At 43.0% G+C, this 25380-nt stretch overlaps 1 protein-coding gene across 1 annotated transcript in view; it reads right to left on the reverse strand.

Annotated features, from left to right (window-relative positions):
- Positions 1 to 16222, reverse strand: part of LOC120023275 (ATP-dependent RNA helicase TDRD9-like) — a 44008-nt gene extending 27786 nt beyond the window's left edge. Inside the window, 12 exon segments of the mRNA XM_038967311.1 lie at positions 2787 to 2844; positions 2923 to 3007; positions 3130 to 3249; positions 3387 to 3490; positions 3585 to 3749; positions 3854 to 3934; positions 4140 to 4262; positions 5477 to 5698; positions 6189 to 6256; positions 8970 to 9022; positions 14063 to 14239; positions 16200 to 16222. Of these exon segments, the coding sequence (XP_038823239.1) occupies positions 2787 to 2844; positions 2923 to 3007; positions 3130 to 3249; positions 3387 to 3490; positions 3585 to 3749; positions 3854 to 3934; positions 4140 to 4262; positions 5477 to 5698; positions 6189 to 6256; positions 8970 to 9022; positions 14063 to 14239; positions 16200 to 16222 (1279 nt within the window).
- Between the last annotated feature and the right edge of the window lie 9158 nt (positions 16223 to 25380).

Raw genomic sequence — 25380 nt, forward strand, 5'->3', positions numbered from 1 at the left:
ACACTAGCGACTCCTGTGGCGGGCCGGGTGCAATGTACGCTGACACTTTGGCCAGGTGTACAGCATTTCCTCCGACACATTGGTGCGGCTGGCTTCCGGGTTAAGCAGGCGTTGTCTCAAGAAGCAGTGCGGCTTGGCTGGGTTTCGGAGCAAACACGTCTCTCAACCTTTGTCGGTACGTGAGTTGCAGCGATGGGACATGACTAACTACCAATTGGATACCACGAAATTGGGGAGGAAAAAGGGGTATATATTTTTTATTAATAATATAAACTCAAAAAAATAAATGTCCCTTTTTCAGGATCCTGTCTTTCAAAATAATTAGTAAAAATCCAAATAACTTCACAGATCTTCATTGTAAAGGGTTTAACCTTTCTGGCGCAGGCGTTCCGCTAGCGACCCACCTCGACAACATCCGAGGAAATTGCAGAGCACCAAATTCAAAATACAGAAATAGTCATAATAAAAATTCATAAAAAATACAAGTGTTATACATCGGCTTAAAGATTAACTTCTTGTTAATCCAGCCGCTTGGTCAGATTTCAAAAAGGCTTTACGGCGAAAGCATACCGTGCGATTATCCGAGGACAGCGCCCCGTTTACAAAAGCATACAAACATTTTACAACCAAGTAAAGGAATTACAAAAGTCAGAAACAGCGATAAAATTAATCACTTACCTTTGAAGATCTTCATATGGTTGCAGTCACATGAGTCCCAGCTACACAATAAACGTTCGTTTTGTTCAATAAAGTCCCTCTTTATATACCAAAAACTCAGTTTTGTTGGCGCGTTTTGTTCAGTAATCCACTGGCTCAAAGGCGGTCAAAACATGCAGACGAATACATCCTAATAGTACCGGTAAAGTTCATTGAAACATGTCAAACGATGTTTATAATTAATCCTCAGGTTGTCAATTGCCTAAATAATCGATAATATTTCAACCGGACAATAGCGTATTCAATAGAAAGGAAAAACAACGAAGGGCGCACACTCGGTCACGCGCAAAACCAGCACTGCATGATTCTACAGTCCACTGAGAGAAAGGTCTCATTCTTCTTCATTTTTCAGAAAACAAGCCTGAAACAATGTCTAAAGACTGTAACAATGTCCAAAGACTTGACATCTAGTGGAAGCCATAGGAACTGCAATCTGGGTCCTAACCCATTAGATACTTTAAAGGCATTCAATTGAAAATACCCACATAAAAACAAATCCCACTTCCGGGATGGATTTCTCAGGTTTTTGCCTGCCATATCAGTTCTGTTATACTCACAGACATTATTTTAACAGTTTTGGAAACTTTAGAGTGTTTTCTATCCAAATCTACCAATTATATGCATATCCTAGCTTCTGGGCCTGAGTAACAGGCAGTTTACTTTGGGCACGCTTGTCATCCAGACATCGAAATACTACCCCCAAGCCATAAGAAGTTTTAAACACTGTTTCCCATGCTTGTTCAATGAACCATATACAATTAATGAACATGCACCAGTGGAATGGTCGTTAAGACAATAACAGCTTAAGACAATAACAGGTAGGCAATTAAGGTCACAGTTATGAAAACTTAGGACACTAAAGAGGCCTTTCTACTGACTCTGAAAAATACCAAAAGAAAGATGCCCAGGGTCCCTGCTCATCTGCGTGAACGTGCCTTAGGCATGCTGCAAGGAGGCATGAGGACTGCAGATGTGGCAAGGGCAATAAATTGCAATGTCTGTACTGTGAGCTGCCTAAGACAGTGCTACAGGGAGACAGGATGGACAGCTGATCATCCTCGCAGTGGCAGACCACGTGTAACAACACCTGCACAGGATCGGTACATCTGAACATCACACCTGCGGGACAGGTACAAGATGGCAACAACTGCCCAAGTTACACCAGGAACGCACAATCTCTCCATCAGTGCTCAGACTGTCCGCAATAGGCTGAGAGAGGCTGGACTGAGGGCTTGTAGGCCTGTTGTAAGGCAGGTCCTCACCAGACATCAACGGCAACAACATCGCCTATGGGCACAAACCCACCGTCGCCGGACCAGACAGGACTGGCAAAAAGTGCTCTTCACTGACGATTCGCGGTTTTGTCTCACCAGGGGTGATGGCCGGATTCGCGTTTATCGTCAAAGGAATGAGCGTTACACCGAGGCCTGTACTCTGGAGCGGGATCGATTTGGAGGTGGAGGGTCAGTCATGGTCTGGGGCGGTGTGTCACAGCATCATCGGACTGAGCTTATTGTCATTGCAGGCAATCTCAACGCTGTGCGTTACAGGGAATTCTCCTCCCTCATGTGGTACCCTTCCTGCAGGCTCATCCTGACATGACCCTCCAGCATGACTATGCCATCAGCCATACTGCTCGTTCTGTGTGTGATTTTCTGCAAGACAGGAATGTCAGTGTTCTGCCATGGCCAGCGAAGAGCCCGGATCTCAATCCCATTGAGCATGTCTGGGACCTGTTGGATTGGAGGGTGAGGGCTTGGGCCATTCCCCCCAGAAATGTCCGGGAACTTGCAGGTGACTTGGTGGAAGAGTGGGGTAACATCTCAGAGCAAGAACTGCCAAATCTGGTGCAGTCCATGAGGAGGAGATGCACTGCAGTACTTAATGCAGCTGGTGGCCACCAGATACTGACTGTTACTTTTGATTTTGACCCCCCCTTTGTTCAGGGACACATTATTCCATTTCTGTTAGTCACGTGTCTGTGGAACTTGTTCAGTTTATGTCTCAGAGGACATTTATTTCTTTGCTGAGTTTATATATATAAACATTATGAAAAAGAAAACACCCACCATATTTGACATCTGGGACTGTAACAGAGCTCTCTGCAATGTTGGTGGAGAGGATGATCTGTGGAGACAGACAGAACATTAAAAAAACAGAGCTACGTTCTAGAAGTCCTATTCAGTAGAGTGGTGTGATAGTTACCTTCCTGTACCCTGGGACAGGCACCAGAAACACCCCGTTCTGCTCCTCCAGAGTGACAGAGGAGTGGAGAGGGTACACCTGCAGTCTGAAACATACACCATAACAGCACCATCAAGTTTCTACTAAGTACCGGACACACACACACACAACCTACCATAGTCATGCCCCAGAGACATAACCAATGAACGTCAGACACACAACACCCACCTCTTGCGCACCAGCTTAGACAAGGCCTCTTGCATGTAGTGGATCTCACCCAGACCAGGAAGGAACACCAGCACACTGCCTCGGTCTGGCAGAGAAAGGCCTCCCTCCCGCTCAGTCCTGCTGTTGAGATACACACAATGGGATAATTATTGGACAACTATAGGACATCTAAAATCAACAGTAACTAATAAATAGTGAACAAATTGTTAATTTATCAAGCAAGCTAAGATGAAGAGTACTGCTGCTTGAACCCTAACCTCTGATCTTTGGCCTCCAGCTCGTCAAAGCTCTGGATAAGGCTGACAGCCACGTTGTACATCTCCACAGTGATGTAAGGTTCATCTGGATGGTGGGTATCCACCTGATAGATAGATAATACACAGACAGTGTTAGGTTAGTCTAAACTGTGAGTACCAGCTACATCCACAGACAAGGCTTGATGCTTCCCCACCCACCCTGTAAGGAATCAGGCTGCAGACGTCATCCAGGTAGAATTCCTCGATGGCGTAGGGAGCCCCCTCCACCTCAAACACATAGGCTGGGTTCATCTGGCTGCGGATAGGCGTGCCAAAGTACTCTGCAAACTCCCTGCAGTTGATGGTGGCTGACATGAGGATGACCTGCATAAAGGGGGAAGGGAGGCGGTGTGTCTGTTCAGTCAGTACGGTTTAGGATCACATGGTGGTGAGTGCTGAGAAGTGTGGGCTGAGAAGCGTGGGCTCACCTTGATGTAACGAGAGTTGGAATGGAGGAGCTTCCTCACAACCAACAGGAGAAAGTCCAACTCCTCCGTCCGCTCATGGACCTGAAATACACAGAACCACCCTGCTTACTGACTGGCTCATCCACTGCCATGGCAAGATATTACTCACCATCAGCTAGTTTGATGTTACTGGGTACTAAGATACACTGAACACCAGATAGGACAACATTATTAGCGGTCAAGTCATCTGTAAACTACTTTGAAATGACGACCAGTCTGTCTCAACAGGAAAGTGAGTCTTGGTTACCTCATCTATGAAGATGTGGGAGTACTCAGTCAGGCTCTTGGCTCCGACCAGTTTCTGCAGCAGCACCCCAGTGGTCATGTAGATAAGTCTGGTGTGTTCAGTGGCCATCTTCTCTAGGCCCACCTGAAACGAACCAACAAACATAATGGCTAAGTGGCAAGTGTACATTCACACACAAGCACATAAACACATCCATGTAGGTCAAGAGGAAAGGTGAAGCCTAAATACTGTCAATTCCATCTGTGACGTCAAACAATCATTACCCAGAGCACTCTCTCACCACACAACGTGACTCTCTATCAGACAAATTACCTGTCCTAACAACCACGCCCCCCCCACCCCACCCCAGGGAAGATGCCATCATGTTCTACTACTCAACTCTAAGTACAAATTCCCTTACGGCTTGACTTTCATAAAACTCTCAGAGAAACTAAAGATCGAGAGAGAGAAGGCACAGTAAATATCCACTACAATCCCCCTAGGACAGACAGAGCCAAAGCTAAGAGTACTGGATAAAAGCAGCCCTCCATGTTAGTACTGACAGGGGAAGGTCACTGTTAAAGTAGAAACTCTCCATACATCCTCAAGGCCTGGAACCCATCAGTTTCTCCAGCTCTCCACTGGAACCTTTACAGTGGTAGGAACCTATCAATTGAATAATAATCATTATATGGTAGTACATGAATGGTATAAATAACACTTTATAGCTCCCACAAGGTGCAGAGTATGAGTACTTGGCTACCATTATCTTCTAGTGTCTCCTACAGCTCTGCTTCACCCCTTCATCTTTCATTAGTTCACACTCTGCACTATACTGTGACCTCCCATCTATATTTATTCTGACAAGCTTTCAAGCCCTTAGGTGTTCATCAGGTCAGCCCATCACTGTATCACTCCTCAATCACTGTCTTTCTAGCAGTGACATCACCCCTGCTGCAGTCCACAGCAGAGCAGACAGAGGCGAGGAGCAGGGAGTTATAATTAGACTGTGTCTCTTGTTTCAGAGCTGGACACAATGCAACCAGACAGCCTGGAAACAGTCCAGCATGGAAGCCTGTCCACCCCACTCCTTCCACTCCTCTCTCTGTGAGAGAAACGTCAAGTGGGCTTTTTGTACAGCGCTTCATCGAGAGATAATAGTATCGCTAGAGGTGCTAAACTCAGTCCACTGCCACTTGTTATGCAACCTGATTTCTTGTTTCTTGCATCTTTTTCTCTCTCTTCTTTCCACCAAGGGATGTGTATGGTATGCATGGTAATATGTTTTTTGGGGTATAGATATCGAAATGGTATAATTAACAAGGTATGAGTGAGTGTGGTGTGAATTCTTCACTAACCTGGTATCCCACCAGACTACCCAGGCTGCACTTGCGCTCTCTGGCAACCCATCGGGCAATGCTGCTGGCGCCTATTTTGCGAGGCTGGGTGACCATGAGGTTACAGGGGGCATTCTTCTCGCTGTAGTAGTCCAGGATGAACTGGGGCAGCTGGGTAGTTTTCCCACTGCATGTGGCTCCACGAATGATCACCACAGAGTTGTTCTCGATCAGAGAGATGAGCTAGAAATACACAAACACATATCAAACACAACAGAGGAGAGAACATTATATTTGCCATTTTAAAGCTGAACATCAAAATATGATTCAACAATCTAAATTACAGTTTATAATAAAGTATTCTAATCTGTTGTTTATCTTCAGTCACAAAAACATCCAAAACATTCAGATTCTGCTCTTGCTGGACAATAAATGTGAATCTGAGTAGGAAATGAAAGTCTGAAACACAGATATTTTCAATAATGGCCCTACTCCATCAGACTGTTACTTGAAAGCATGTGATGACAGTCACAGTGAGTTAGGGTCCCTGCTCTTGTTGCGCCTATGGCTCCATCAGATAGAATCAGTGCTCATCTGAAGCACAGTAAAACCTTGAATGGAGTTACGACCTGAGGAACTGTTGCCAATGACCATCTCTATTCAAGTCTATGACCTGAAAAGGTCTGAAATGGCAGGAGTACCTAAAGCGTGTGTGGCTACTAAAGTATTTTACCTCCTGTCTATTCTTTGTGATGGGCAAGCTGGGGTAGTCATAACTGGCCAATGGGGGTGGAGGCACACCTAGAGTTGGAAAGAAACACAAAAAGGTTTGCTCATTGACTTTCTTAATTGTTTGGGAAAAAAGGAATCCAATTGAAAGCCAAATTAATTAGAAAGTTATATCAATGTGTAACTCACCTCGCAGAAAAGTCAGGCTTTCCTGTCTTGTTCCTCAGTCCCCCACCTTCACTCTTTGGGCTGACCTGCTGTTGGGGAGCTTTTGCAGGGCTAGAGAGAAACACAGATTCTCAGGTAAATCAAAATATAGTTGACTGTGCACTGAAATGTCAGACTAATGTCAATTCCATGGCTCTTTGGTCTGGCCAAACGAGAAGAGAAAATTGCTGTATGGTGTTTCAGTCCAGCCACTGTCGTGGATAATCGTCTCAGAAATATAACACTCTTACAAGAACTTGTAAATTCAATATAGACTTTTAATATAACATATCAGAAGTCGTGTCAGTCCGCGGAAAGACCCCCTTCCATAAGCACTGGCTCTGTTCTTATACACACACACAGCACATGGGTTCATCACATACGTTAATTAAATTACTTCTCCTAGGTCATCTGCCACTATTATCCTTCATTTCAGGCTTCCTGCTTGTTTACGCCCAATAACGCCTGTATCCGCTCTTGATTAGATTATAATGGTGGCAGGACCCTCGTGTCCTAAAATTAATATATGTCTATCTTACCCTAAGCACTTATGGCCTTTCCTCTCTATTTAATCTTCATAATGATGTCCTGCTCTTTCCATAAATGCACTTTAAAGCACGTATGGCTTTGGCCATCTGCTAATCTTTGGTTTCCTGTTTTTACCAGAATGGCAAATGCACTCACATATTGCCTTCTCCTCCTATATTCTAATGTACACTTCTATGTCTGTCCCTAAATGTATCATTCACTCCCACACCACCCAATCCTTTTAGAAAACCAAACTTATCAGCATTTAAGTGTCAAGGAGAGACAATGCAGTTCTGTAAGTTCATGTACACTCTTACAAAAAAAGGTTCCAAAAGGGTTCTTCGGCTGTCCCCATAGGATAACCCTTTTTCGTTCTAGGTACAACCCTTTTTTGGTTCCAGGTAGAACCCTCTGTGGAAAGGGTTCTATATGGAACCCAAACGGGCTATTTCTACTTGGAACCAAAACAGGGTTCTTCAAAGGGTTCTCCTAGGACAGCCGAATAACCCTTTTAGGTTATAGATACACCACTACACTCTTAGAAAAAGAGGTGTTATCAAAGCTAGGTGAAACAAAGCGCCCCCCGTTGCACTCATATTAGGCAGCCGCATCCTAGTAGTGATAATGTGGCTTTTTCACTGAGTAAATAATGTTGAGTACTGCTAGTGTGTCTTTGTCAAATCAAATAGCTCTCCCCCTACTTTCATTCTGAATTCCCTCCCCCCAAAATTATCTTTCCCTTTTTTCCTCTGAGTTTCTAACATTCCTCTCTCTTACTCGTCCTCCCTGTCATCTCCCCCACTCCTCTCATTCCGTGGCTGGGCCAGTCAGGCCTGGGGCAGTGTTGCAGAGAGAGCAGTCCCAGTCATCTCAGCTTCTCTCCGGGCGAGAGGAGGACTTTATCTACACAGCAGGCAGACACACTGTCAGAGCTGGGAGCAGCTCACACACACACACATCTAAAAATGCACAAGGGTTGACATGCACACACTCACTTCAGCATCTAACAAAGCAGCTGACCTTACAACAAAGCAGCACCAAAGGAAAGGAGACAGCATTGAGTCAGAGGAGAACCCCGAGTAACTCCGCTGGACACAGTCCACAGGACAGGAGAGCAGGGACGAGTGAAGATTACAATTACAAGTACAGAGAGGACAATTTCTTACAGACAGACAGCAGAGGAGTGCAGACAGCGTATGAGCCACTCTCGATCAGGACTACAAGTCCAGTAAGAACCAGAGAATGGAGACTTCACTGACAGACCCATGGATACAGAGTCCTGGAGATGCTACTCTGAGGTGCCTGTGTTGATCTCTCTGCCTACGTCTGGCTCTCTCCCTCAAGCCTCCTCACTGCAGCATTCAAGAGTAAGTACCAACAACCATGTGTATTTTTTTAAATTACATTTCACACTACATAGGCTATTTGCCATTTATGGTCAGAAAGTTCCAACAATAAAATGGCACTCATCTAGACAATAGCCACAAATTATTTGGCCCATTATTTTTAGACATTTTCTAGGACAGTCAGGTTTAATAAAACAAATGACTTTTCTTGTGCTTTGAGACATTGATGACAGGTGTATAGCACTACAGCACCCGTTACCCCAGGCTGCCTAATCTGAGTGTAGCTAAGGTGTGAGGTACAGAGAGAACCATCAGTCTGAGGAGTTCAGTACACACCCACACCTGGGCATCCTCCTCAACAGAGTGAGAATGCCACTGAATGCTATCAGAACACTGATGACGACAGAGGTCAGCTTGTATGGAGGTGATCAATTTCTCACTTTCCACCATGTCAAGTCTTCAACGAGTGCAGATCAAATCAATACAATTGCAATTCTTTCAACAGTTCTGTTAAAACAGACTTCAGGAGAACAGAACATCAGTGTCAATACTTTTGATTCAGGATGTACAATACTTTATTTTCTCACTGCAGTAACCACAGTATTCCTCCGCCATGCCCCTATTCAGCTGGATGAAATGGTTGCGTGCTGAAGGAGAACAGGCTCAAGATGAGGGGACATCTGCTAAGTCCACAGGGGTATTACCCAGCTGCACACTGATCAGGGAGCTGCTGTGGCACGTGGAGGAGAGGGAGCGCCTGGCACGGGAGGTGGAGCGGGAACACAGGTTGGCCCACAACACCGTGGGATACCCGCACTGGCTCCAGAGCTACCCAAGGTTACGTACGCTGATCCCCGCATCGGAGCGTCACCAGTTGGAGCATTTGTGTGCCCAGATCCAGCCCATACACACCGCCACGGTGCTCTCCAGGTACATTGTACACCCATTTTCATACAGTAGTACCCTTTTCATATAAGCACACTGTGTCCGAAATAGCCACTGCCACCACACCAGGGTGACAATAGGCGAAGGAGACGAGTCTCAAGGAGAGCGGGTCAGAGCAATCTGCCAGGGAAGCCACTGTGTTATTGTCACAGAAGTAGGTAACATGGGGTGTGAATATGCAACAGTGAAGTGGATCCTTTGGGGCTAGGCACAGCGAAAACAACCTCAGGGAAAGCACTCTGCATCAGCAATATCATATCCCTATTAAAATAAAAACATCCCACAACAATGTTTTACAGTGATGGTAACATTTGTATGAACACAGATTTGGTCTTTTGGAGGGCTAAATGAGAAATCATGACCCTTGTAATAATGCTTGAAATAACCTTTAAATCCACCATGGGTCTTGCAAAAATGAATGTACATGAACTAGATGTACATAACCACATCCACATGGTTGAGCTTCACGGCTGTCAAAGAAATTGTTCAAAGCCAAGTTATACCACTGACGGAAGTGACACAAACACTCGACCCCCCCCCCCCCCCCCCCCAAGAACTCTCCATACAATCCTGAGGTGTGACTAGGTTTGCATAATCACATTACAACAGTAACAAGATCACCCAATTATTCAAGGGATATTATTCGGTGTGGAAACTCACTGCAAGCATTTTTCTTCTTTGCAAAATGTCCTCCTGACAACTAGATTGGAGTGAGCTCATAAATATGCCCTCAGCTTTGTCACCTCACACAATGCATGAAACTTTGAAATAGCCTACATCATTATCAGCATAACTTGTCAACTAGGCCTAATGGATAATTGAAAGCCAAAACAGCTTCTCCCAAATGGCCTCATTATTGTGGATAATGCAGTTTGGGTTAAAGAGTTTATTAACCCACTATATCCCTCTATCTATCCCATTCTCAGGTTCCGCGAGGTGCTGGCCAGCAACAACATCCTGCCCTGGGAGCTGGTGTACGTCTTCAAGCAGGTGTTGAGAGACTTCCTCAACAAAGAGGAAGGGGAAGAAGAGGAGGAGCATCTGCCGCAGCCAGCACTGCTTGGGCCAATGGAGGCCTGGACCAACCGATACCAAATGAAGCAGGGCTTTGTCACACCCACCGTGCCGGACTGTGGTGAGCCCCCGAGAGAGGAGATCCCAACCATCTCTGGATATGTGGACCGTACTATGAGAGGCTCTAGTCCTTTCACTGCCCATAGGGACTGGGACCTTCCCTACTACTACCACCACCCAGTGCCACACAACTCCACAGAGGCCTACAGTACCATGCTGTGAGAGGAGGCAGGGTGGTAAAGTAGTCCCCAACTCATGACCATGCTTACCTTCTATCCTTGTTATGTCATGCCTGAAAGAGTTGTAATCCCACCCCAAAATGTGCATAAAATATGTTAGATTTATTCATTTGAATGTATGAACTGCAACACAATCTTGCACAGGACAAACACTTGGGGACAGATTCAGACATGCAACAATGTATACTGCTATCTACCTGAACTAGGGGTGCATCTCAATACTAGCTACTACAATAGGCTAGTCTACTAGCGAGCCTACTTCATTTGCACTGACAAGTCAACCCGTATTAGACTAGAGGTCGACCGAATGGCCGATTAATTAGGGCCGATTTCAAGTTTTCATAACAATCGGAAATCGGTATTTTTGGACACCGATTTGGTGGCCGATTTTTTTTTATACCTTTATTTAATCTTTATTTAACTAGGCAAGTCAGTTAAAGAACACATTCTTATTTTCAATGACGGCCTAGGAACGGTGGGTTAACTGCCTCGTTCAGGGGCAGAACGACAGATTTTTACCTTGTCAGTTTGGGGGATTCAATCCTGCAACCTTAGAGTTAACTAGTCCAAAGCTCTAACCACCTGATTACATTGCACTCCACGAGGCGCCTGCCTGTTACGCGAATGTAGTAAGCCAAGGTAAATTGCTAGCTAGCATTAAACTTATCTTATAAAAAAACAATCAATCATAATCACTAGTTAACTACACATGGTTGATGATATTACTAGTTTATCTAGCGTGTCCTGCGTTGCATATAATCGATGAGGTGCGTATCGTTGCTCCAATGTGTACCTAACCATAAACATCAATGCCTTTCTTAAAATCAATACACAGAAGTATATATTTTTAAACCTGCATATTTAGCTAAAAGAAATCCAGGTTAGCACTTCTCTTGAGTTCATTGCACGCAGAGTCAGTGTATATGCAACAGGTTGGGCCGCCTAATTTGCCAGAATTTTACGTAATTATGACATAACATTGAAGGTTGTGCAATGTAACAGGAATATTTAGACTTACGGATGCCACCCGTTAGATAAAATACGGAACGGTTCCGTATTTCACTGAAAGAATAAACGTCTTGTTTTCGAGATGATAGTTTCCAGATATCGACCATATTAATGACCTAAGGCTCGTATTTCTGTGTGTTATTATGTTATAACTAGGGTCTATGATTTGATAGAGCAGTCTGACTGAGCGGTGGTAGGCAGCAGCAGGCTCGTAAGCATTCATTCAAACAGCACTTTAGTGCGTTTTGCCAGCAGCTCTTCGTTGTGCTTCAAGCACTGTGCTGTTTATGACTTCAAGCCTATCAACTCTCGAGATTAGGCTGGTGTAACCGATGTGAAATGGCTAGCTAGTTAGCGGGGTGCGCGCTAATAGCGTTTCAAACGTCACTCTCTCTGAGACTTGGAGTGGTTGTTCCCCTTGCTCTGCATGGGTAACACTGCTTCGAGGGTGGCTGTTGTCGATGTGTTCCTGGTTCGAGCCCAGGTAGGAGCGAGGAGAGGGACGGAAGCTATACTGTTACACTGGCAATACTAAAGTGCCTATAAGAACATCCAATAGTCAAAGGTTAATGAAATACAAATGGTATAGAGAGAAATAGTCCTATAATAACTACAACCTAAAACTTCTTACCTGGGAATTTTGAAGACTCATGTTAAAAGGAACCACCAGCTTTCATATGTTCTGAGCAAGGAACTTAAACGTTAGCGTTCTTACATGGCACATATTGCACTTTTACTTTCTTCTCCAACACTTTGTTTTTGCATTATTTAAACCACATTGAACATGTTTCATTATTTATTTGAGGTTAAATTGATTTTATTGATGTATTATATTAAGTTAAAATAAGTGTTCATTCAGTATTAGTGTATTTGTCATTACAAATACATTATTTTTTATATATTTATTTTATTAAATCGGCCAATTAATCGGTATCGGCTTTTATTGGTCCTCCAATAATCGGTATCGGTATCTGCGTTGAAAAATCATAATCGGTCGACCTCTAGCTTAGACATTTTGGCACCTGGCTACAGAGTACCACAGTATGAGTCATAATACCCATAAAACATACCGGTCAAACAAGGAAATGTTCCTATCGTTTTTCCACCATTCATTTTTCCCATAGGGGATTTTAGAAACACTTAAAATAAGGGCTGTGTTTTGTGAAGGCTTATTCTGGCATAACAATAATCCATCCACCTGACAGTTGTGGCATATCAAGAAACTGATTAAACAGCATGATCATTGCACAGGTGCCCCTTGTGCTGGGGACAATAAAACACCACTTTAAAACATGCAGTTTTGTCACAACACCACAGATATCTGAAGTTTAGAGGGGGCGTGCAAATTGGCATGCTGACTGCAAGATGTCCACCAGAGCTGTTGACAGTTCATTTAATGTTCATTTCTCTACCATAAGCTGCCTCCAATATCATTTTAGAGAATTTGGCTGTACATCCAACAGGCCTCACAACAGCAGACCACATGTAACCACGCACAGCCCAGGACCTCCATATCAGTCTGCTTCACCTGTGAGAGGAGTATTTGTCTGTAATAAAGCCCTTTTGTGGGGAAAAACGAATTATGATTGGCTGGACCTGGCTGCCAAGTGAGTGGGCCTATACCCTACCATGCACACCTATGGCTGCACCGTTCCCAGTCATGTGAAATCCATAGATTAGGGCCTAATGCATTTATTTAAATTGATTGATTTCCTTACATGAACTGTAACTCAGTAAAATCTTTGAAATTGTTGCGTTTATATTTTTGTAAAGTATAGTTTACTGTGTTAGTAAATCATAACATTTTTGCTAGTTAATACAGTATTTCTTGAAAATTATGTAGGTAGCTATGTAGCCTGACGATCCGACGTTGAATCGCTTAGAATTCTACATCAGCGAGAAATGATCGTTTGGGTCAGGAAAGTTTCCTCTCATTACCTCTACAAGCAAGAATGTTGAATAAAATAATACTTTACCGGTTGTCCGTGAGGCTGGTCATTTTGCAAGTAGGAATACGAGACAATATATCCACATGAAAGTATAATTACGTCAACTTTACAAAACTCGAAGCATGCGCACAATATGAAAATATACAAACGTATGCATACTTAACGAGCTCGTGCAAGTGTGTACATGGTTCTACACATGCTTCAGGTGAAAGAAATCTCAACACACTATAAGCGTTTTGAAAAGTTGATGTAGTTTTACTTGTAGGTGGATATATTGTCTCACACTCCTACCTGCAAAAGGACAAACTGCACGGACAACCGGTAAAGTACGTTAAAATAAAATATTATTCAACATTCTATCTTATGAGAAGACATTTCCAAACGTATGTACAGCATTAATCTCAGACTGAACCAGAGCAGAGGTATCAGTCTGATTGTCAGGCAAGTAGCAATGTAGCTAGCTAACACAAAAGTATAAAGTTCCAGTCTGGTAAATTAGCTAGTGTGCTACAGTGTAAGGGAACATGTACAGTTTAACGGGCAATTCAATTCTACATTTAGCTAGCTAGCCAGTTTACTTACCTCGGTCTTGATGACTCCTCCGACTTTACTTTTTTTGGAGGTTCATCTGTGATTCTAATGTTAGCAAATTGGGTGCCCAATGTAAACCATTCTGTTATCTGTTCTGCAGTTATTGCTTTCTTAATGTTTACTATTTTGTGGACTCCGCTTCCGTTGGGTCTGTGTTCAATGGTGATGCTGCAGAATTCTAAATTAGTTCAAAGGCACGTGACAGTACACCTGCTAAGGGGTTGCCACAGTCATAAACCCCGCCTATTAAAATGTTATTTTAAACCTAACCTTATCCACACTGCTATCCGTATGCCTATCCCTAACCTTAAATTAAGACCAAAAAACGACTTTTGGTTATCATACATTTTTTACAATATAGCCAATTTTGACTGTGCTGTGGTAACCCTTTAAGGAGTCTGGGTTGGTCTGGATCCCCTGCAAAGGAGTCGAGAAGTCTGGGTTGGTCTGGATCAAACATCCATCTACTGCAGAGGTTGTCAAAACTAATTCTGCCCTGATTTAGCCTCGGGAGCCGCATTGGTGGAAAAAGTACACAATTGTCATTCATTACTAAAAGTCAAAGTATTTGGTTTTAAATATACTTAAGTATCAAACGTAGCCTAAAAGTATGAATCATTTTAAATTCCTTATATTAAGCAAACCAGATGACACAATGTTATTGTTTTCTAAATGTACGGATAGCCAGGGGCACACGCCAACACTCAGACATCATTTACAAACGAAGCATTTGTCTTTAGTGAGTCCGACAGATCATATATAGGCTGTAGGGATGACAATGGAGGTTCTCTTGATAAGTGTGTGAATTGGACCATTTTCTGTCCTTCTAAGCATTCAAAATGTAACTAGTACTTTTGGGTGTCAAGGAAAATGTATGGAGTAAAAAGTACATTATGTTCTTTAGGAATGTAGTGAAGTAAACGTTGTCAAAAATACAAATAATAAAGTGCAGATACCCCCCCCCAAACGACTTAAGTAGTACTTTAAAGTATTTTTATTTAAGTACTTTACACCCCTGCATTGGTTATATCCTTGGGATATTGGGTCCCTACACCTAACCTTAAAAGGTGCAATATGCAGAAATCGCTCTGCCATTTCCAGGTTACTAAAATTCAAATAGTTAGTCTAATTTTTGTTTGTGACAAAACAAGCAATGGTGTAGAGAATCACTGTATCATCTAATCCACTGTGAAATATATTTTCAATAACCACAAATATTGTATTTACAGCTGTTTGAAGCTGGGTGTACAAAACCAAAAGGAAAATATGCAAAAGGAAAACGTAAGCATGGGAAGCATAGAAATAGCGCACATAGAACATATCTACCACTTCTTGCTTTCAATGAAAATGACAGATCTATAACTCACATTTATATGTGAATTTGGTCAGGTAGCCCAAAAAGTTAAATATTGCAGCTTTAAACACCTATCCCTTTTCAATTTCAACATGGTAATGTCAGAGTTGGGACATACCAAGGATTCCGTTTAGACTTTTCCAGGCCTTATTCGGTTTTCAACAGGTGCGAATGGCTGCATTGAAAATGTGTTATATTTCCTCACTGTCCAAATGTGGGGGGAAAATCCTCTATCCATAATTTTTAGATTTTTGCAGCCTGGTCTCAGACTAGACGTAACACAGTAAATATAAATCCGAGACACTCAAATTAGTATGATATGTTTAGTATGGTTACATAAAACAGAAGAAACAAGAGTGGTTGGTATAATGCAAACATCTAGCGACCCAAAGGTTGTGTGTTCAAATCTCATCATGGACAACGTTTAGCAACGACATACTACTTTTTAGCATGTTAGGTTAAAGGGTTAGGGGAAAGGATAGCTAACTCCTAACCTTAACCCTAACCTTGCTAACACTAGCCACCTAGCTAACGTTAGCCACAACAAATTGGAATCCATACATATTGTAATGAAACAGGAAGGGCATGCGGCTTGAACCCTCAACCTTCTGGCCCAAGGCACAGTGCACCATCGAATGTGCCACAAAAGCATGCTCGAGTGGCAGATTTGATATCTGCGCTTATAAACCAGGGTCACTACACAACTCCCTCCTTTCAAAGAGCGTGTCCTCACGCTAGACCTCACAGGACGCTGTCTTACAGGAACGCGCTCACCGGCTAAGCACACGCACGGTCATGGATGCGAGGTCCGATCATTTTCACTTCCGACACCAATGCAATGAAACGGGCAGGGAGCATGGCTTGAAACCCTCAACCTTCTGGCCCGAAGCCCACCGAGCCATCGACTGTGCCACAAAAGCATGCTCGAGTGGCAGTTACTATCTGCGTTTAAAAATGTTTTTACTTTTTTAAAATGTAACCTTTATTTAACTAGGCAAGTCAGTTAAGAACAAATTCTTATTTACAATGACTGCCTACAGTTGAAGTCGGAAGTTTAAATACACTTTAGCTAAATACATTTAAACTCAGTTTTTCACAATTCCTGACATTTAATCCTAGTAAAAATTCCCTGTCTTAGGTCAGTTAGGATCACGACTTTATTTTAAGAATGTGAAATGTCAGAATAATAGAAGAGAGAATGATTTATTTCAGCTTTTATTTCTTTCATCACATTCCCAGTGGGTCAGAAGTTTACATACACTCAATTAGTATTTTGTAGCATTGCCTTTAAATTGTTTAACTTGGGTCAAATGTTTCGGGTAGCCTTCCACAAGCTTCCCATAATAAGTTGGGGGAATTTTGGCCCATTCCTCCTGACAGAGCTGGTGTAACTGAGTCAGGTTTGTAGGCCTCCTTGCTCGCACATGCTTTTTCAGTTCTGCCCACAAATTTTCTATAGGATTGAGGTCAGGGCTTTGTGATGGCCACTCCAATACCTTGACTTTGTTGTCCTTAAGCCATTTTGCCACAACTTTGGAAGTATGCTTGGGGTCATTGTCCATTTGGAACCGATCTTTAACTTCCTGACTGATGTCTTGAGATGTTGCTTCAATATATCCACATACTTTTCCTGCCTCATGATGCCATCTATTTTGTGAAGTGCACCAATCCGTCCTGCAGCAAAGCACACCCACAACATGATGCTGCCACCCCCGTGCTTCACGGTTGGGATGGTGTTCTTCGGCTTGCAATCCTCCCCCTTTTTCCTCCAAACATAGTGATGGTCATTATGGCCAAACAGTTCTATTTTTGTTTCATCAGACCAGAGGACATTTCTCCAAAAAGTACAATCTTTGTCCCCATGTGCAGTTGCAAACTGTAGTCTGGCTTTTTAATGGCGGTTTTGGAGCAGGGGCTTCTTCCTTGCTGAGCGGCCTTTAAGGTTATGTCGATATAGGACTCGTTTTACTGTGGATATAGATACTTTTGTACCTGTTTCCTCCAGCATCTTCACAAGGTTCTTTGCTGTTGTTCTGGGATTGATTTGCACTTTTCGCAACAAAGTACGTTCATCTCTAGGAGACAGAATGCGTCTCCTTCCTGAGCGGTATGACGGCTGTGTGGTCACATGGTGTTTATACTTGCGTATTATTGTTTGTACAGATGAACGTGGTACCTTCAGGCGTTTGGAAATTGCTCCCAAGGATGAACCAGACTTGTGGAGGTCTACAATTTTTTTCCCTGAGGTCTTGGCTGATTTATTTAGATTTTTCAATGATGTCAAGCAAAGAGGCACTGAGTTTGAAGGTAGGCCTTGAAATACAGTACATCCACAGGTACACCACCAATTGACTCAAATTATGTCAATTAGCCTATCAGAAGCTTTTAAAGCCATGACATCATTTTCTGGAATTTTCCAAGCTGTTTAAAAGGCACAGTCAACTTAGTGTATGTAAACTTCTGACCAACTGGAATTGTGATACAGTGAATTATAAGTGAAATAATCTGTCTGTAAACAATTGTTGGAAAAATTACTTGTCATGCACACAGTAGATGTCCTAACCGACTTGCCAAAACTATAGTTTGTTAACAAAAAATGTGTGGAGTGGTTGAAAAAACAGTTTTAATGACTCCAACCTAAGTGTATGTAAACTTCCGACTTCAACTCATCCCAGCCAAACCCGGATGACGCTGGGCCAATTGTGCGTCACCCTATGGGACTCCCAATCACAGCCGGATGTGATACAGCCTGGATTCGAACCAGGCTGGATTCGATGCAGTGCCTTAGACCGCTACGCCAACCAGGGTCACTACAATGTCCTACATTTTGCAAATTTGTAACTTATTGCAATTCGTAACATATCATACAAAATGAATGATGGACATCCACAAATTAATACATACCAGGGGTTGGAACCGGTTCAGGGAACAGAACCGAAAACTGGAAATTAACTAAATGTTTTGAGGAACAGAATCAGAACCGTGAACAAAAGTGATCTATACTGTTTAGGAACAGAACCATTATTTTAAATGCACGGGAACCGGTTAATGACATTCTTATATTCTGGGCATTTTTTTCCAGTCCCACAAAAAATGCCTTTGCAAAGCCCTCACTCTGTCACTCAGAAATGTATTCCAGTGTATGCCTGCCAGCTGAAAATCTTTGCCTGTGCGTGTATAGGCAACCCGCCTCTCCCCCTCCGAAGCATAGTCTAGTAGCCTACTGATGTTACCAGCATGATTCAGAAATTGGGGAGAGTTTTTTATTGGAGAAGAATGGATTAACCTTTTCAATGCTAGTTAAGGATTCTAGTTAATACGTTTCACATTGGATTTATTGACTACAAAAAGGTTTAAAAAAGTGTTTTTATTTTAATTCTGGCACCGCTCTGCACACACAAGCTTGTTAGCTAGCTTCTCTGGTCCAACGTTAAGGCGACTCTGAAGTTCAAAGACATTCAAAGTTCCTTCATAGAAGACACTCCTCCGTAGGTATAATTATGTTGGCCTAATTCAAATAATGCAAACAAGATGCCCAGCGCTTCAAGCCAAGCCTCTTCCACCCTCACGCTCTCTACCCACCTGCAACATTTCAGTTGCATCTCGCGCCGTACACTTGTCTGTCCAATGCATGCAAATAGCTTGCCCGCTCCTTAGTAATTTCTAGCTAATTTCTTTTTTTTAAACAAGAGTATATTTTAGATTTTAAAAGGAACAGAAAAGAACGATATAAACCACTCTTTATTTTTCTGGTCAGAACAGCGGAACAGAAAAAAACATTTAAAAAATGCTTCATAACGAGACGGTTGGTAAATAATTTTGGTTCCAACCAGATACATACCATACAAAACATATACTAATTGGAGTGTCCCGGATTTACATTTAATATGTTTAGTCCAGGGTTGTGGAGTAACGGATTTCATGTAATCCGTTACATACAGTTGAAGTCGGAAGTTCACATACACTTAGGTTGGCGTCATTAAAACTCGCTTTTCAACCACTCCACAAATTTCTTGTTAACAAACTATAGTTTTGGCAAGTTGGTTAGGACATCTACTGTGTGCATGAGACAAGTAATTTTTCCAACAATTGTTTACAGACAGATTATTTCACTTATAATTCTCTGTATCACAATTCCAGTAGGTCAGAAGTTTACTTACACTAAGTTGACTGTGCCTTTAAACAGCTTGAAAAATTCCAGAAAATTATGTCATAGGCTAAATGACATCATTTGAGTCAATTGGAGGTGTACCTGTGGATGTATTTCAAGGCCTACCTTCAAACAGTGCCTCTTTGCTTGACATCATTGAAAAATCTAAATAAATCAGCCAAGACCTCAGGGAAAAGAATTGTAGACTTCCACAAGTCTGGTTCATCCTTGGGAGCAATTTCCAAACGCCTGAAGGTACCATGTTCATCTGTACAAAAAATAGTACGCAAGTATAATGTCACGAACCGGCTCAAAGTTCATAACAAAAAAGGGAGATAAGGAATAACAAAATATATTTATTAACTAAAGTAAACTAAATACAATTAACAATGGTGTGTGTGTAATCAGTAGTGTAAGTGAGTGGTTGCATGCATAAAGGTGATAAGGAGGGGTGTTGAAAGGTGCCAACGCAAACAAACAAAAACAGCCAAATAAAATGCCAAAACCAAAATCTATCAGTGTCTGCATGGAGAGAGTCTCCTCAATGAACGCAGAAGAGGTGCATTTATCCTGGGACACACCCAAGCCCAGGGGTGTCCCATTTTGCTGACGAACCTCCCGGCTCCGCCCACCGACATCCTATTAAGATTAACAAGAGCAAAGAGAAAGAATTCGGCAGACAGAGTGGGAGGGTCGTCACCCCCCCCCCCCATAAGACCGGTGACCAACAAGGACCCCGGAACACCCTACCAGTCACACAAATAAAATTGACCCAGCCTCTGCATCTCAAATTGATGAGTGTTCACACTTCCACTTGCCCAGGCCAACCTCGTCCTGCCCAGACCTCAGCAACCTTTGCGGACAGGAAGCAACTTAAGAGGAAATAAGAAAACGAGACCAGAAGGGAACAGACAGGAGCGACAGAACAGGACAATACCAAACACAAAATAACAGTGGTCAGTCACGTGGACATTCAGGAACAGGGCACACGAGAGAGCGCAACAGCAACGACATTATCCGTCCCCCGGATGTGCCGCACATCGAGATGGAATGCTTGTAAAAAATAAACACCATCTCATTATCCTCTGATTAGGACACATCATGGACCTCAAAAAGGTGAGAGGGTTATGGTCGGTGTAGACCACAATAGGTACTACTCCCAACCCAACATACACCTCGAAGTGTTGTAGCGCCCATATGAGTGCTAGCGCCTCTTTTTGAATGACAGAGTAGTTCAACTGATAATGGTTAAACTTTTTGGAAAAGAAACTAACAGGCATCTCAACACCAGACACATTTGCTTGCAGCAAAACTGCACCTGCCCCCACATGACTAGCATCCACGCGAGGAGCAGCCAGCACCGGAGTTGAGGTAAGCAACCTCTTTGCATCTTCAAAAGCCTGTTGACAACGAGAAGACCATACGTAAACAGCCTTAGCTTTCAGCAAATCTGTCAAGGGAGCGACCACAGTAGAGAAGTTCCTACAAAAACTACGGTAATAGCCAATCATTCCCAAGAAACGCATCAGTTCCTTTTTAGTAGTTGGTGGTGGAAAAGCATCAATAGCTACCACCTTAGCCCAAACAGGACGCACTTTACCCTGCCCAACCACCTTTCCAAGGTATGTAACGGTCGCCTGAGCAAACTCACATTTAGCCAGATTGATCGTTAGGTGACCTGCAGCTAGGCGGTCGAACAAGGCTTGAATACGGGACAGATGTTCCTCCCAAGTATCTGCATATATCACTACATCGTCTAGATAAACAGTGCACCCGGCCAGACCGGAGACAACCCTGTTCATAAGTTGCTAAAAAGTGGCAGGTGCATTACGCAGGCCGAAACTCATAACCGAATACGAGTACAGACCAGAGTGTGTAATAAAGGCAGAGATTTCACGTGCCCTACTCATCAGTGGCACCTGCCAATATCCCTTTAGCAGGTCAAATTTGCTCACAAACTTAGCTGCTCCGACTTGATCAACGTAGTCCTCCATCCGAGGAAGAGGAAATTAATCTGGCTTAGTGACACTGTTTACCTTACGGTAGTCCGTACAAAATCTGTTTGTCCCATCCGGTTTACTGACCAAGATACAGGGAGAAGCCCAAGTGAAGAAAGAAGGCTCTGCTATATCACTCTTCAGCATCTACCTGACCTCAGCATCCAGACAATGCAGTTTCTCTGAAGAAACTCTATAGAATCGCTGACGAATGGGGTTAGCATCTCCAACGTCAATATCGTGTTCTATTAAGTTTGTACGTGTAGGTGTATCAGAAAATAAACCTGGAAATCTCCGAATCAGACTAACCATCTCTTTCCGCCCATCAACAGGTAGATGAGCGAGAAGGCTGTCTAAAATATCCAGTGTCTCTGAATTTTTCAATCTACCCTGCAGTATGCAATCGTTGGGACCAAGAACATCTTCCTCCTCATGCACAGACCTAGCATGACAAGAACCCAGCGAAATAACAGGTTTACCGTCCTCTGTAGATTCCCACTGTTCAGCCTCAGAGGAACGTGCATAATAGGGTTTTAACAAATTTACATGGCACAGTTGGTGTGCTTTTCTCCGTTCTGGAGTGGCAACTAGATAGTTTTGCTCAGTGCACTGGCGCACAACCGTATATGGATCTTGAAACTTGGCTTGTAAAGGAGAGCCAACAATTGGCAGCAGAGCAAGAACCTGGTCACCTGGACTAAAGTGACGAAACTCAGTTCGCCGATTAAATATGCCCTTCATCCTCTCCTGTGAAGATGATAGCTTCTCTTTAGCCATTTCACCAGCGGCGTACAAGCGTTGCTGGAAATCACACACATAGGATAACAGGGACTGAGGGGGCTCGGGAGACTTCCAGCCATCCTGGAGAACAGATAGAAGTCCACACACCCTATGTCCAAACACAAGGTCATTTGGACTGAAACCTGTGCTCTCCTGTGAAACCTCCCTAGCGGCTAACAGTAACCAAGGCAACCCCTCCTCCCAATCCTTATCCATCTCAGTACAATAAGCTCTCAACAAAGACTTAAATGTTTGATGAAAACGTTCCAGCGCTCCTTGACTTTGCACGTGATAGGCGCTAGACAAATTGTGTTAAATATGGAGCTTTTCGAGAACCTGACCAGACAGATTATGTTTATGTTTGGTCCTTATATTAGGTGAAATTAGATCCTTGATCGCTCTGAATGACCTTAGGGATTCCAAACAGTGAGAGAAACTGAGTCAAAGCTTTTAGCACAGACTTAGTCGTGATAGACCGGAGAGGATAGGCAGCAGGAAACCTAGTGGTCTGACACATCACAGTGAACAGGTAACTACTACCCTTTTTAGAACGAGGCAGAGGACCAACACAGTCAATAATCAGATACTCAAAAGGTTGGCTGAGTACAGGAATAGGAAACAGTGGTACCGGCTTAATAGCTTGATTAGGTTTACCAGTTAATTGACAGGTGTGACAAGTTTTGATGAACTCAGAAACATCCCTCTTTAACTTAGACCAAAAGAAATGTCTTAATATGCAATTGTAGGTTTTCCTCACACCCATATGTCCAGCAACGTCGTTGTGGGAAGTTGTCAACACCAACTCACGAAGCTTAACTGGTACAATAACCTGACTAACCGCCTCCCCCAGAAAACAACTACCATGAGACACCCACTTTCTCATCAGGACATCCTCTTGGAGAAAATAGCCATGGGCGACATCTCCCAACTATTCCACAGGCACAATTTGGTCACGCAACTCTTCTAATGTGGGGTCAGCCCGTTGCGCCTTGATTAGATCGGAGCGGGGTACAGATAACGGGATAACATGGAACGTAGTGACAGATTTCTTTGACATTCTCGTTAGCCGGCGCAGTGACCAGGTCGCCACGGCTCATAGAACGCGTCACTGCACACACAGAGAACACCTCTGGGAAACTCTGCGCACTCTCATCAGGAATCCCTACAAATGACGGCTTAACGGAAACCACTAGAGATGGAAACACGACATGCTCACCAGCCAAGTTATTCCCAAGGATAACGTCAACACCCTCAATAGGCAACGAAGGATGCACCCCCACAACAACCTCACCTTTCAACAGTCCACAATCCAACATCAGTTTATGCAATGGAACTGACAGAGTGTTCAAACCTATTCCCCTAATTAGAACACTATTCCCTGAATCATTCTCAACAGAGAAGGGTAACACAGACTCTAACACAAACGATTCAGAGGCACCTGTGTCTCTCAGGATCTTCACTGGCACTAGGTCCTTACCTCTAAAGAATGTCTCAGGGTCCTTCTCATTAAATTTAGGCAACAACCGTAAGTTCCCAACAATATCAAATGTGTCCGGGGCACGACCAAAAGAGGAACGACCCCGGGCTAAATCTGGGTCACCTTCCCAGAGCAAACTCTCCCCTGAGAGCTTTCCTTCCCTAACCAGCTCTAGCCGCTCTTTTGCAGCTTGATTTTAGCACGCTCCAAATCCTGTTTAAATTCCAACTCCTTTTCATACTTTACCCGATCAGCACGCTCCAAATCCTGTTTAAATTGCAATTATTTTTCATATTTTGCACGATCATGCTCTAGCTTCTCACAAGCATGTTCTAGCTGTAACAGAAGCAGTTCTTTCTGCTGTTCAAAAAGAAGACTACTAGGACTAACAGATGGAGCGGCCATTGTAACCTTATGGCAGACGGTGAGTCCTCAACAGAGGCTGCCCCAGTGGTAACTTCAAGAATACCACTCTCCATCAGATTGGCCTTCAATATTAACCTAATTTCAACCTTGTAGTGTTCAGCGATCTTCAACAGATGTTCTTTAGTACATAATTCTAACAGTTCCCCTGATGGAAAGCGAATGAACTCGTCTATATTAAAACGCCATAGTCAGAAATACAAAAAAATATATATCTCGCTCTTCCTCTCTGCTGAACACACCAGACCGGACCACAAGAGAAGTGACAATCACACTGGGCACCACAGAAGAGAGATGAGATATATATGGAGCTTCCCCAAAACTTACAGTAACTCAACCCTAGTCTTCGTGCAGATTTGCGTGGGTAATTATGCACTGTAGCCCGCTGGCAAGGAAATAAAAAAAGCATGCCATTCCATGAGCGCAGCATTTATGTTTCAACTCGAATCAATGAGCCCAATCAGTCCTCCATGACAACATAATCATAAACAGTAGAGCTGGCTAATAAGTCCTTAGTTTTGGAGTCATTCTCAAGTAAAACAATTTGACTAATCTATACATCCATATTTCCAAGTCCTATTCTTGAAGATCAAGGGGTATAATATTTATTGCAATGAGTGGAATTCTGATAGACTTTAGTTTTCAATGTAAAGATATAATTTAATCATATTATTATATGTAGTAGAAAGTGATGGGTTAGAAGAAGCCAATATAACCAACCCATAAAGTAAAATGTAACATCCAAATATGGCCAGCTATGTAATTAACATTGATTTATCCTGCAATAGATGTCATTCAATTGGTAACATACATTTGTCTTATTCTAATGCCTCTTAAAGAGAAGCTAATCTAAAAGTAACAGAATGTAATCAGATTACGTTAATATTTAATCAGTAATTTTACTTTTACCCAATTTGACATAATTAGTAGTGGATTACATTTAGAAATTAACCTACCCAACCCTGGTACGTCTACTCTCAGTCCAGGTTGAATTTGATTCTCCCTGACTATCTAGCTTTCATTTCGGATATTGAGGATTATAATTTCTTCAGTTTAGATTTAGTTTGAGTAATTTCAAAAGTATATGGAGTTTGTCCCTCACCCCCACGGCCTGTATGTTTGACACCT

This window comes from Salvelinus namaycush, chromosome 28, assembly GCF_016432855.1.
Source record: "Salvelinus namaycush isolate Seneca chromosome 28, SaNama_1.0, whole genome shotgun sequence".
Classification (NCBI taxonomy): domain Eukaryota; kingdom Metazoa; phylum Chordata; class Actinopteri; order Salmoniformes; family Salmonidae; genus Salvelinus; species Salvelinus namaycush.